This window comes from Podarcis muralis, chromosome 14 (genome assembly GCF_964188315.1).
Source record: "Podarcis muralis chromosome 14, rPodMur119.hap1.1, whole genome shotgun sequence".
Lineage (NCBI taxonomy): Eukaryota > Metazoa > Chordata > Lepidosauria > Squamata > Lacertidae > Podarcis > Podarcis muralis.
The window spans coordinates 7763533-7777666 of NC_135668.1; the positions used below are offsets into that span (position 1 = coordinate 7763533).

Consider the following 14134-nt stretch of genomic DNA (forward strand, 5'->3'; position numbering starts at 1 on the left):
CCTTGATCTAGATGCTATACTCCTATTGATGCAGCCAATGCTGCATCAATAGGAGTATAGGAGTATTCTGTTTTTGCTTATAAACGGGTTAACCGTTTATAAGCAAAAACAGAATCTGCAGAGGAGCGTCAGGCCTAATGAGTACAGCAGCTCATTTCTGGCAGGTCTTGCCCCCTTGAAGCAGCCTCAGTCACCTCTCTCTCTTGGCCTCCCTCTTCCTGCTTCAGCCTCTGTCTCTGATTCTGGACTTGTCTCTGACATAGACCACCCCACTCCTTGAGCCCTGTTACCTCTCCAGCTTCCGACACCTTCTCCCCCCAGTCTTCTCCCTCTGACCACTCATTGTCGTCCTGCCACCAATCCCCCCGTGACAATATCTGACTATGACCTGCAAGGCCATATTCCATGTGTCGTCGGCATGACAGCGATTTAGAAGAATCCTCGTCATTATACATTTTACATGGCTGTTTATTTTTACATATTTTAAATTTTATATATGGATGTTTTATGATGGCCTGTACTTGTAATGCCTAATAAAGGTTTGGCGAAGTAAGAAGTACCATGAAAGGGAGCCTCGGACTTGGCCAGCACATCACCTGTTTCCTGAGCTGTAGCCTGGAGACTTTCGGACGATCGCATGAAAATGCCTGGGCTCCATGTGTTGTTTGATTGGTTCCCACCATATCTTTAGCATCTGTAGCCCTCCAGATGTCTGCATCAGCCCTTGTCTGCATGGACAATGGTCAGGGATGGTGGGAGGTTTTTGAGTGATGAAGCCAGTTGCAGAAAGTATCCAAGATAGCGATGCTGTCTTTACTGAGAATACTGTAGCCCTCAGGTCAGAGCTTGCTTTACTGTCACCAATTAGGAAGATGTACCAGTTTGATTCTTGCAAGCCATGAAAATGGTCCATTCTCTCCAGTTTGGGGCACACAAACATTTGCATTGAGGTGTTAATGGGCCATTAGTATGAGAAATTTCCTCCTTCTCACATTTCCCCTTTGCTGCGTCCCGACCGTACACCATGCTGCTTCCTTGCATCGAGTCACATGGGCCTATAAAATATAATGAAGCCTATAGAATGTGCTGGCATTTTAGCTTTTTAGCAATGAATATCCCGTGGCTGCATAATTCTTTTTTACTTTGTCAGCATCTCTCTCCTTTAATGTGCCTGGAAAAAAGAGAGGAGAAAACCTGCAACCTTTCATTCCAGTCCCACCGGCTGGGCCCAGGGGAGGAAAAGAGGCCATTGCAATCGATGCCTCTCATTGGAGGGGATTAACAATGTGCCCAGGAGGAGCAGTTCTGCTCCTTTGTGCAGTTCAGCAGCCCTCCTGGCTCAGTGCTGGGATAAGCATTTTGTGGAATGATGAGCTGTAAAAGCCTCGCTAACATCCAATCCTGCCAGTCCGCAGATTCCGGCTTCCTAGTGCTTCCAGGCCTATTTAACTCGGGAAAGCACCCAGGAAGACAGGAGGGGGAGGGGCAAAGCAAATGCAGCCCCACCTTTGAGGCTGAGCCCACTGCCCACTTGGCTGGAGCATTCAAGGGGGAAGGAAGGAAGGAGATGAACTCTGCTCCTAGCTTGCCTACTATATATAGGACCTGTTTTGGCAGTGGAGGGAGAGGGTTAGAAAAAAAGGGCCTATCCCAAGAGCTTCATGCAAGAAATTATATTCCGTCCATAAGAGAGAGAAGGAAGGAAGGAAGGAAGGAAGGAAGGAAGGAAGGAAGGAAGGAAGGAAGGAAGGAAGGAAGAAAGAAAGAAAGAAAGAAAGAAAGAAAGAAAGAAAGAAAGAAAGAAAGAAAGAAAGAAAAAGTATCACCAGAGGAGCTCAAGTTGGACCAGCAAAAGGGAGTGAGGAATTAACAAGCAAGGGGAGTTTTTAAAATTGTGAGGCATCCACAGTTGTCCAAAGGGCAGATCATTGGCGAGTGTGTTAGCTTGGTTGCTTTTCTGTCTTTCTCCTATGGGTGTAGCTGCATCATATATGCGGCAAGGGAGTAACTAGCCATTGGTGGGACCAGATACCTGGCATTCCAAAGGTCCCAGGTTCAATCCCTGACATCTCCAGTTCAAAGGGATACAGATAGCTGGACTTTCTCAGCCCGAGAAGGGCAGCAGCCCAGTGGTAGAATGTCCCAGCTTCAGTTTCCAGCATCTCCAGGTGAGGGTGGTAGAAACTCCTGTCTGAAACCCTGGAAAGCCACTGCCATTGAGCTAGATCAATGGATGGTCTGACTTCGTACAATGCAATTGCATAAGCTCAAAACTTATTTGCTCATTCTTTTTCTGGGTCATTGAGTCATCACACCATGACCACCAAACACTGCCCTTCTGCTTTCAGGCTTTTGCAGCCCCAAAGACTACAAGTATTTTTTAGCCCACTGGCTGCAGAAACACGCTTGTCTCTTTTCTCTCTTGCTATCCTAGTGTAAATGAACCAGTGCTCAGGCTGACTCTTTGCCAATTTCATTAAGGAGAGATCTAGCTTTCAAAAAGGTGGGTTTTTTGGTCGCTCATCTTTGGTGTTTTATTATATAGGTTTACCATTTCAGTGTGAAACACTTCATGAAGTTCACCTGAACAGTGGCATATAAATATCTGAAAATGAGTAATACGCTCTGTGCTCTGCTCAGGCAAAAGATCAGCTGAATAATGCCCTGAAGCTCAACCGACATGACCTGACATACATGATGCTGGGGAAGATCCACCTGTTGGAGGGGCAGACGGACAAAGCCATTGAAGTCTATAAGAAAGCAGTGGAGTAAGAGCCTTTCTTCTCTTGTTCTGTTGGGGGTGGAGGTTAGGAAAGATGTCTTGTGACCAGGAATTAACCTCATTGTACAGAACTAGAAAGCGTTGAGAAAGGTCTTCTCTCGTGGCCCAGGCAGCCATCTTAGGCACAGTTTTGGATTACTGCTCCCACCTTTCAAGTCCCTTTGAAGCGCATGAATTCACACAGGTCTCCCACCCCGAGGCTATAAGCCAGTGTGACAGCCTGCAAATCAGCTTCTTCAAACTATTTCTGAAGGCTGTTCTGATGCTAACACAAGCATTTTCATAGCACTCATGAGGGGAAACAGAATCTGCTGCTGCTGTTCTCACAGTATGAGTCAAGGAGCATATGTCAGCCCCATTTCCAACAAAAGGGGTTCTGTTCAAATAGCCTCTAATAGAATTAGGTTTGTTCATTTTTTGGTGTGTGTTTTTAAAAGGAATCATTTGTCTTTTATTCCTTCCCCGGTTTGTATTTATTTATTATTTAATAAGTGCATTTAGAACCTGCCTTTCATCGCAATAGATCCCAGGGCAGAGTACAAATTGCATAAAAGCACATAAAACAGCCATGCACTGCAAAGCCGACAGGAACGATAAGAACAGCTGTATGGCCTTTTAATGTAAATTGATCAGAGAGCTTTGCTGTGGTGCAGTATGTAAATTGAAAAACAAAATCTAAATCTAAACAACACCTCTGGTAGAGTGGGGAAACCTCCTTTGCATTTGCTGCCCCAGACAATTAAAATATGCAGCAATGGCAGCTGGATGGGTGTGTTAGCCCTGCAATACTTCAGAGGCAAATGTATTTAAGCCTTTCTGTGAGCCCCTTGCTTTCAGCAAGTAAAATATTTCTGCCCGGCATGTCATTTGCCATAGTCTTCTGCTCAAGCCACACAGTGGGGGCTTGGTAGTCCTTCTTTAAGGCTGATAAAATGTCTCCTTCACATGCAAGATTGGGGCTAGTCCTCCCATTACGCAGGAAGCAGATCACTTCAAGTGGCAAATTTTGGACCACCATCAAAGGGTAGCAACTTGTACGATATTTACTGTCGTTTATTTTTATCACCATAGTGGGGAACATTTGTATCTTCTGCTTCTGGTGCAGAAATGTCATGGGCCATCTCTGCGTGAAACTCGTTTATGCCCTTGCATAACAATGTATTAATGAGGGCACCAGATGCCATAAAACTCTAGGGTCTCTTTTTCTTTGTTTCAGGTTCTCTCCGGAAAACACAGAGCTCCTTACAACTCTGGGCTTGCTCTACCTGGAGGTATGGGAGGTTGCTAATTGGTTAGCTGTTCAGTTTGGTCCAGCAGCTGTTAATGGCATTCCTGTTGAGGCATCCCCATTGCCACTTTGAGACTTTTCTCAAAAAGTTTGCCCCAGACTATCTCTTCTAAATATGTGCTTTAGATCCCCACAGGATGGAACTTACCTTACGCAGTTGAGCCAAAGCAGAATGCAGATAGGCTCTGCTTCTATATTCTGCTAGTCCAAGTATACGAAGAAGGAAATAGTAGCTTTGTGCATTTTCTATATAGGAAAGGACTGCGTATTGGATACAAATTCAGAAATGGCTTTAAAGTTTCCTGGGGATAAGCAATGTCACACAGTTTTGTGAGTCGACAGTTTTCTCTGTACCATAATTCTGCCAAATCCCTAGCTCACTCCCAAAATGGTTCTTGTTTATGCAACTTGGGCCTCCATTTTGTCTCTGGGCAGGATTTCCTCATCTAAATGCTTTCTTCATTTCCTAGCAGCCTCAGTAATGGCCCGAGATTATTAGGTTTCTAGTGTTGATTTCCCAGGAGGAAATGATAGGGCTTTGAATTCTGGGGTGTGATATTTGGGGCTGGTTGACTTTTGAGTCCTTTCTCATGGGAGAGCCAGATTTAGAGCATGTCAGCCAAAGACGCACAGCAGTCCTCTTTAGAGAGTGCGCAGTGGCTTCCTGGTTGCGTTTGATGAACCTCAGAGGGTTGTTTGTTGCAGTTCCTAAAGAACCTGCATGTGGCGTAGGAAGCAACTACGACCGTGGAGTAAAAACCAATGAAAAATGTATCGTGATTCAGTTGTTTAAATATTCTACTGACATTTCTCCTCTTTACTTAGCTCGAGGTTCATCAGAAAGCCTTTGAGTATCTTGGGAACGCACTCACGTATGATCCCAGCAACTATAAGGTAACTCAGGGGATGGGAATATATTGAATTGTTGGCGGAAACAGAAGAAAATCAATATGAATGTCACAAAATGGTAACCTAAGTAAACAGCTGGATGAGCTGGTCAGAGTCACTAAAGCACCTTTTCCTTCTTGGCACTCTTCACATATTTTGGACTGCAACTCTTGTCCGCCCTAGTTGTAGTCCAAAACATCTGCTGGGCACCATGTTGGGGAAGGCTGATCTTTCTTAGTCCTTGGTCCTGCCTATCCCACAAGGCTCCAGGTATGTGTGGCTTTGGGTGTATTCCTGATGTGCAAAACCTGTCTCTAGTCATTGCTCTGATAATGCCTTCGTGTTCTTTACTCATTGACAGTGGTGAAAAGCCCTATGATTTGGTTTTTTGCTTTATTCTGTTCAAAAGGCCATCTTGGCAGCTGGCAGCATGATGCAGACACATGGAGACTTTGATGTAGCCCTCACCAAGTACCGAGTGGTCGCTTGTGCTGTTCCTGAAAGCCCCCCGCTCTGGAACAACATTGGAATGTGCTTCTTCGGCAAAAAGAAATATGTGGCGGTAGGTGTGTTTTGTGTCATCTGCCTACCCTATTACCTTCCTGAATTTGCTTCCATTTGTGATTGTCTTTTACCCCCTCCTTCCCCTCTCCCCAATCCTCCGGCATGCAGAATTGGAAGTGGGGAGGCAGGCATTTCTTTCAATAGCATTGGTGTTCCTCTTGCTATTTCTTGGCTTCTCCATACTCCAGCATAAAGGAGAGAAATGCCCACCTACCCCTTGGCACAAACAGAGGCAGGGTTTTGTCTTATTTGCACTGATGTTTGGAAAAGATGAAAGCAGTCAGGATTTTGTTCATTCCGTCTTAGCTAGCATTGGCAACTGGAGAGCAGCATCAGTGCTGGTTTTGACATATAAAGCCTTGAACTGCTCATGACCCCAATGCCTCGAGGACCGTCTCTCCATATGAACCTACCCAGACCCTGAGATCATCTTCTGAGGCCCTTCTTTGTGTGTCTCCACGAGAAGTACGGAGGGTGGCAACACAAAAATAGCCCCTTTCTGCAGTGGCTCCCCATCTGTGGAATGCTCTCCCCAGGGAAGTTCGCCTGGTGCCTTCATTGTGTACTTTTAGGCACCAGGTGAAAACATTCTTCTTTAATCAGGCCTTTGGCTGATTGGCATCTAATGCCCTTTTAAATGTGTTGTGGAAGAGGGGATTATTGGGTTGTCTTTACAGTGGTGCCTCGCAAGACGAAAATAATCCGTTCTGTGAGTCTCTTCGTCTAGCGGTTTTTTCGTCTTGCGAAGCAACCCTATTAGCGGCTCAGCGGATTAGCACTATTAGCGGTTTAGCGGCTATTAAAGGCTTAGCGGCTAAAAGGCTATTAGCGGCTTAGCGGCTTAGAAAAAAGGGGGGGGGGAGTGAAAAAAATCGCAAGACTCGCAAGACATTTTCGTCTTGCGAAGCAAGCCCATAGGGAAAATCGTCTTGCGAAGCAACTCAAAAACGGAAAACCCTTTCGTCTAGCGGGTTTTTCGTCTTGCGAGGCATTCGTCTTGCAGGGCACCACTGTATTTTTGTTTTTATTATATATTCTGTGCTTTGTATTTTTTAAATTTTTTGTGTGTTTTGGACCTCTTTGAGATCTATGGGTATAGGGCAGCGTACAAATTTAATAAATAATAAAATAAATGAATGAAGTTCTTTTGAGAGGCGTTTTTATTTGGAAGGATCAAAAAAATTGTACCCTTGGCCTCTACCCCTAAAGCAGCCATTTCATAATGCCTTTGCCTTCTCTCTTATTGAACGGAGCCATTTCCCCCTGCAGGCCATCAGCTGCCTGAAACGAGCAAACTACCTTGCTCCCTTTGACTGGAAGATTCTGTACAACCTTGGCCTCGTCCACCTGACAATGCAGCAGTATGCCTCTGCGTTCCACTTCATCAGCGCTGCCATCCATCTCCAGCCAAAGCTGGCAGAACTCTACATGTTGTTAGCAGGTAGCACCACACACACCTGCCACCCTTACCTGGTTACTACAATGGAAATTCTGTTTCTTATTGATGTTAGAGGATGCCACCCTGGTTGAAATCACTAGTATAAATTTATGTGTTTTAAGCACGTGGTTTATTCGATACTGATGATATCATTTCTTTCCTTAATAATCCCAGTAGACATTATTCCCATTATACAGACTGGGAACTTAGTTCAAGAGACTGACTTGCCTACGGCTACCTCTTATAGTCATGACTAAATGGGCAGTTCGAATCCAGATCTCCCAGGTTCACATCCAACTTTCTGTTCAGTGAACTAAACTGGCTTGAAATAAAATCAGCTGCGATGCAGGTGCAAAAGTACCAGATCCATGGGTAAGGAAGACGGAGGATTCCTATCCTTGGTTAGCATTGATCCTGAACGCATGAAGCAGGCTTATACTTAGACCATGGGTCTATGTAGCCCAGTATTGCCTTTTCTGGTTGGTAGTAGCTTTCCAGTGTCTCAGCCAATGGATCGTTCCCATCACCCAATACTTGAGATCTTTAGCTGGGGATGAAGAACCTCTGACCCACCAGACATTGTTGGACTACAACTCCCCTTATCCCTCAGTCCTTTGCCATTCTGGGTAGGTCATATGGAAGTCACAGTTCAGCAACATCCAGAGGGCCACAGGTTCCCCATTTCTGCTTTAACTGGAGTTGGCAGGGAGTGAACCTGGAAACCTGATCAGGGCCTTTCTACCTACAACTTTTCTGAGAAGACTGTTGTTCCCTGTCTCAAACCCGAACGCGTCTCTTGAAGAGGCTTGTGTGTTCTCTCAGCAAGCTTAGTGTGTTGTGACCCTTCCTTAAGAGCATTGCATGGGGGCCGGGCAATAAAATTCAAACCCTACTCCACCATCAACTTCCTGGAAGGCAAGTCATTCTCTCAGTCCCTTTCCCAGCTGCAATATGAGAATAAAGACACTGGCCAAAGGTGCAGAATTAATTTAGAATTTCTTCACTTTGCCAGCAAGAGTTATCCCATTTCCCCTCTCTTGATACAGTTGCTTTGACAAATCTTGAAGATGTAGAGAATGCCAAGCTCGCCTATCAAAAAGCTTCAGCGCTGGACACGTACGTTTCTCAGTTTACTTGGGGCAGTTTACTTGTTAAATAGTGCTCTTTCTGCGCCTACCCAAGAGTGGCTCCATAGAGCACATATCCTCTCCCATTTCCTCACTAGCAGTACCTTAAGGCTGGCACTATCTGTGAGCTTTCTTGTTTCTTAGGACCACACTTTCTCAACTTTTGTTTTAATGGGAGGTGGTGAGGGGATCAGGAGGTTGTGCATGCATGTTTCTGTAAGGGGGCTCTAGTCCATGAAAAGTGTTTTCCACACTAAATCTCCCTCTGGAACTTGCCATATGAACCTAGTTCCACTAGTCAATAGGTGTGTGCAAGTGTTATCCTGCACAGATTAATCTGGAAATGTACTCTGTAAAGAAGATAATCTTGTGCCTCCAGTGTTTGCTGAGCTTCATTTGCTTCTTTCAAGTGCAATTGCATCATTGCTGACCTAAAAACTTAGAAAATCTGCAAGAGTGGGCAGCAAACAGCATCACTTCCCAGTTCCTTAGCAGAGCCAAAGACTACATTAGTTCTAGTGCTCGCAGCTCCCCATTTGTAAGAAACCACCTCCACTGTATCTTGTCATGATCTCAAAGATAACGTGTGTGCTACCTGGGAAGGTGTTCTTGGTAGCCACATTATAAAAACCATCTCCTGCCTCACCTTTTGGGGTGGCTTTTGGAGACCAGCTGGGAGAGGCATTTCTGTTTTTTAAAAACTATTTCCCTTGGGATTAGAGTATTTAACCTCCATCTGCTCCATGTTGTTGGAATAGGATCAATAAACAGTTGCCAGCTTGCAAGTTCCAGGACTATGATAAGGTGCTTTGCCCTATAACTGCAAGGTATTTGGGGGATAGGTTTCAACATGTGCGTCACATGAGTGAAACGAGTTTCAAAGCCAGTTGGAAATCTCTTGCAGTTGGGGGATTACAACTGTGGCATCTAGGATTGTTTATGCACCAACTATTATTTTGCCTCAGAACTATGGAGCTAATTTTGGTCACATTGCACCAAATCCTGCCCAATCCTGACACTTAAAAGCTGCTGAACTCCAAGCATAAGCACCGCCAGAGGGGTGCAGGGGGGCAGCTACCCCCCCAAAAAATCAAGTAAATAAAAATACTTAACTGACCAATTGCACTGCAGATAACTTGGTCCCCCCCCACACACATAAAGGCTGCCCCCTAAAATAAATCCTGGCTACGCCCATTACTCCAAAGACACAAGTTCAGTGCATGTTCTCATGCACTTTAAAAACTTCAAGATTTGGCTTCCAGCACAATCATTAGACATGCTCTTAGGAACCTTCATTTCCATTTTAAAAAACCCCCAGGTTTTTTTCTTCATTCATATAGTTTTGGAGAGAACACTTGAAAGGGGGTACTAGGATGTGTTAAAGGCCCCAAGGGTCTCTTTGCCTGAGGCTACACTTTCGTACAGCTCCTTGTCCATGTACAGGCTCTCGGTTTTTCATTACTCTCTTACTGTTTGTTCAGCTAATCAGATCTAATATGTAAGATAAAAATTACCTTTGGACACTTACATCATTTTTATGATCTATTCTTCTCATTTCTGAAAAAAGTAGAATTTGACCTACTAGGTTACAGAACTCTTAATTTTATCTGTACTGCAACTGTTTGTTTTTATATGTGGACTTGCTTTCCTAGATGAACTTATTTTTAACTGTTCTGACACTTTCCTTGTGCTGTGGTTGTAATTTTTTTATATATAACTGTGTATTTTATTGTTGTAACCCGAAATCTAATTCATCCAATTAATAATCTCAGCAAGCAAAAGGCCACTGCCTAAGAGATCTCACAGATGGGTCTTGGTCCTGGCTGCAATACTTGCTGACAACAGTGCAGTTTACCTCCCTTTAGTACCAGTACCATTTATACTACCATGTTGTCTCTCCTGGGTTTCAGGTTCAGCCCGCTGATAAATCTCAACTATGCAAGCTTGCTCTACAATCAGGGGGATAAGAAGGGGGCAGTTCTTCAGTACCATGAGATGAAAAGAAAGGTCCAAGCATTAGTGGATAGCACACCGGAGTTTGACCCTGAGGTATGTTAGTTTAAACCACTGCTTGCAGCTCCCAAAGAGCTACGCAGCGAGGGGTTGTTTTGTTAGCGGAACTTCAAACAGAGTGTGTGGTTCCTGAGACAACTAAGGGGTAGGGGTGGGAGAGAAGAGAGTATAGATGCATCACAAATACTGCCCTTTAAAATGAGAATGTAACAGAATCCATTAAAAAAAACCAGAAACAACTAATACAGTGGTACTTCGGTTTTTGAATGTAATCCGTTCCGGAAGACTGTTGGAGTTCCGAAATGTTCAAAAACCGAAACTCAATATGGAAGCCTAAAAATAGAAAACTGAAATACGGAAGCCGTGTGGCATGTTTGACTTCCGAGGCATGTTTGAAAACAAGCATTTGCTTCCAGGTTTACGGCATTCAAAAACTGAAATGTTTGTCAAATGAGATGTTCAAAAACTGAGGTACCACTGTAGTAGCATGGTTGGGATGCCTTCTTAGCAGTCAGTGGACCTAGATAGCATTCCCTGAAATTTGGGGTGGGGAGTTTGGGCACCTCTGGGGATGGGGAGGCAGGCACACAGAAAAAGGGCAAGAGGTGCCAAGGTTCAGGAAGATGAGCACCCCTTCCCTCTCACATTTTGCCCTTAAAAAGGGGGGTAGCACATGGTCTCCATGCAAAACGTCCTAGGTTTAATCCCCAGCCCCTCCATATAAGATTCTTGGAAGCCCCAGAAAGCTGCTGGCAGGCAGTGTAATCTGAACTTGATGGACCAATGGTCTGATTTTTGTGAAAGGCAGGTTGCTAAATACCAGCATGGCTGTACAAGTTGTCTTTTGCTTCAGGATCTTTGGCTGGGCAGGATGATGTACTTCAGGGGAACATACGGCAAGAGGTTATACGTGTGTTTTCCCCAAGTTCCCCTTCCTCCTTTGCCTTTTATCAGGGAGAATCTTTGGCCCCCCAGATATTGCTGGGCTGCAACTCCCATCTTCCCTGACCACTAGGCATGCTGGCTGGGGCTAATGGGAGTTGTCAGAAACATCTGAAGGGCTACAGGTTTGATGGCAATGGTATTTGCTGACCAGATTTTCAATTTCTTCCCACCCCCGTTTCCCTCTTCACACTTGGGCAGATGGTGGATGTAGCTCAGAGACTAGGTGCTGCCTTGCAACTAGGAGAGGTTGCAGTCTGGGCTAAACCTGCTAAAGACTCCAAATCAAAGCAGCGAGCAACTGCATCTAGCAAATCCTCCAGCGCACAGCCTTTGGGCTCTAACCAAGCCCTGGGACAGGCCATGTCTTCTGCAGCTGGGTATGCCAAGACCATGATTCCAGGTATGCCTATCTGCACCATGTCTATTTGCATAGGGCAGAATCAATTCCCTTTTTTCTTTTCATTGTCTGAATACTATAGACAAGCGGGAGCTACACAGTAGCAGTTTAAGTGTTCACTAGTCATCTGTAACCTCACAGGGAGATAGGCCTTCAAGCAGTTAAACCCAGTGTTGCAAGTGCTCAGGTTAAATGGAGAGGTGGACTTCACTGTGAAAAACTTTTAGAAGTAGTTCCTGCATACTTCTGCAGAAAGAAAAAGTTGAGTTAGCAACTTTCATATAGACACAAGTTATGCTCCAGCAAGCACAAGTTTGAATTTAACGGCAAGGGTGGATCCTCATTCAGATTCTGTGCCCACTACTAGCATATAACTTGCAAAAATAGCAGGTGAAGTCTCCAGGCAGCTTGGAGACCATGCACGTAATACCTAGTCTTAGTCTGTGCTCAAAAATGTTCCCAGGTCTAGGTTCAGCAGTGAGAAGTGTTGGTTTTATGTATATTCTGCCTTTTACTCAGTAAGTGATAGTAGCAGGATAGTGTAGAGCAGGAGCAGAGGGAATAAAGGAGGGAACAGGGAATCCTAACAAATTTGTACATGATCTCCACTGATCACACTGGCTCTTAAAAGGCAGAGGCCTCAGGGATAGTTTTGCAAAAGACATTATCTGCTGCAGATAAATCTAAGCACAATTATTGAGCATTTGTTTATTTAACAAAATGTATATACGGCTTGATTGCAAATAGAACCTACAAGCAGTTTCTACCCACTAACAGATATTGCCCATCTTTTGGGGCCAGAGGGCACATCTGCTAACCAGAGAAATGCTGTGGGCATCACAGACACCTGGCAGATTTCTTGATATAATGCTTCTTCTGTCAAGCCTAATTTTAGCAGGGGGAATAAAACCATGCGGGCAGTAGAAAAAGCCTCTGTGGGCACGTGTGCTCGCTGTTCAGGCTGACCCATTTTCCCACACTGCCCCCCCCCAAAAAAAACCCCAATGTGCAATAGTTTATTCACGGTCCTAGAAGTTACTGGAATGGGAGAAGTTTCCTTCCTCAATCAAGGCTAAAGAGAAATGCTTGTTACTTCAGGCAGACAAAAAAATTCCAGGTTACTTACAATGTGATTTGGTCCAACTGAACCATATGGATGCTCAGGAGCAAAGGCTGCTCATGGAATTGGGATAACCTGCACAGTCAGCAATATATAAACACTAGGAATTTCACCATCCACCAAAAGCTCTCTCTCATTTAGAAGAGAAAAGCAAATTGCTGATTTGTGCTCACTTTCATTTTCAGGCGCTGGAACTCAGCTGGCCAAGCCAGTGGAGCCTAAGCCTGCCTCTGATCCAGAGAAAACTGCATCTGCTGAAGGGCAGGAGCCGCCTATGGAACAAGAAAAGGAAACTTGAAGAGACTACCAGGACAGCTCGTAGAGCTGCAGAACCTGCCCTGCTAGTGAGAGGAGCAAGATGTATAAAGTTGGTATCACCCAAGCCTTGCTCCAGCAAGAGGTTCTCTCTCCATCCTTGAGCCAGCAGGATGCTTGGGAACTATTTAAAATCTACTTTCTTCAGTATTCCAAATTAAAAGGATTATGAAAGATGCCCTCAAGATAACAGCAAATGAAATTTGGTAGTAGTCCTGGAAAAAGTTAGGTCTTTGCAGCAAGAGAAGTTGGGTTTTACAGTTATTCTTCAAGTTACTGACAGAAAAACACAATTGTAGAGAGGTGCCCTAAAAATTGAGACTGCAGCATTCCTTGTGCTTTTGTCTTGCCCTCTCCTAGCATATCTGTACTGATAGTAGCCAGTGGTTAACTGATAAAGGGCAGCCTGAAGCATCTGCTACTATACTCTCAAACTAAGTTCTCCGAGGTTGTCAAATTTTGAATGGATTAAGCTACTGCCTTAGGATCCCAGAAAGATCAAGCAGACCAATGATCAGCAGATATCTTCCATCACTGAATGGTGGAATTTATCACTACAGCCAATTTGGCAGAATTACTTTATATATAGGGGGAGCTTTTTAAAAGATGTAAATAGAAATATTTAATAAAAGGATTGAAACGCTTCTATTTAACTTGTCCCATGTGTTACTTTATTCCTTATTAACTTTGAAGATGGATTATGTCTGCTATCTTTTTACCTGGCACATATATATCTTAGTATTAGAAAACAAAAACAAGAAGCCAAGTCTCCGTTGCAAATGAAATAAAAGAGCGGTGTTACCTAAGGTTCCAGATTAGATACCTGAGAAATGAAGTTATCAGAGCTGGGCAGGGGCACGTCATGAAGGAAGAGCTCAGCCAGCTTCTCTGTTTCAGTTTGACAGAGGCAACCCCAGCCCCTTGTACTAGCTGTGCATCTATAAGCAAAACTCAGTAAGGGGGACCCGGCTTGTAGGATGTCTAGAACAATCATATGCTCTTCACTAGCCAACAGTTCCATTCTACCAACTTGTCTTCATTCTTAGTCAGAGCGCACCATTCAAGGACTCACAGCCTATTGTGAATGCCACCCTCTCAAAGAGCTTTTGTTCAAATTGTATATTGATTGTGGTTTTCTGATCAGTAGTGGCCAGTGGACAATTTTGAATTGTCTCCCGTTTTGTTTGAGAGAGTGCTTTGTCATTGAGCCACATCTGTATAGGACTTTGGAAAGAAGCATTCAGGCATTAGAGGCAC

General features: G+C 44.3%; 1 protein-coding gene across 1 annotated transcript in view; it reads left to right on the forward strand.

Annotated features, from left to right (window-relative positions):
- BBS4 (Bardet-Biedl syndrome 4) overlaps positions 1 to 13530 on the forward strand; it is a 40662-nt gene extending 27132 nt beyond the window's left edge. The window contains exons 8-16 of the mRNA XM_077918865.1: positions 2641 to 2768; positions 3999 to 4053; positions 4896 to 4964; positions 5368 to 5520; positions 6792 to 6963; positions 8007 to 8076; positions 9998 to 10136; positions 11244 to 11445; positions 12748 to 13530. Of these exons, the coding sequence (XP_077774991.1) occupies positions 2641 to 2768; positions 3999 to 4053; positions 4896 to 4964; positions 5368 to 5520; positions 6792 to 6963; positions 8007 to 8076; positions 9998 to 10136; positions 11244 to 11445; positions 12748 to 12860 (1101 nt within the window). The 3' untranslated portion in view covers positions 12861 to 13530. The remainder of the gene's footprint in view (positions 1 to 2640; positions 2769 to 3998; positions 4054 to 4895; positions 4965 to 5367; positions 5521 to 6791; positions 6964 to 8006; positions 8077 to 9997; positions 10137 to 11243; positions 11446 to 12747) is intronic.
- Positions 13531 to 14134: the final 604 nt, after the last annotated feature.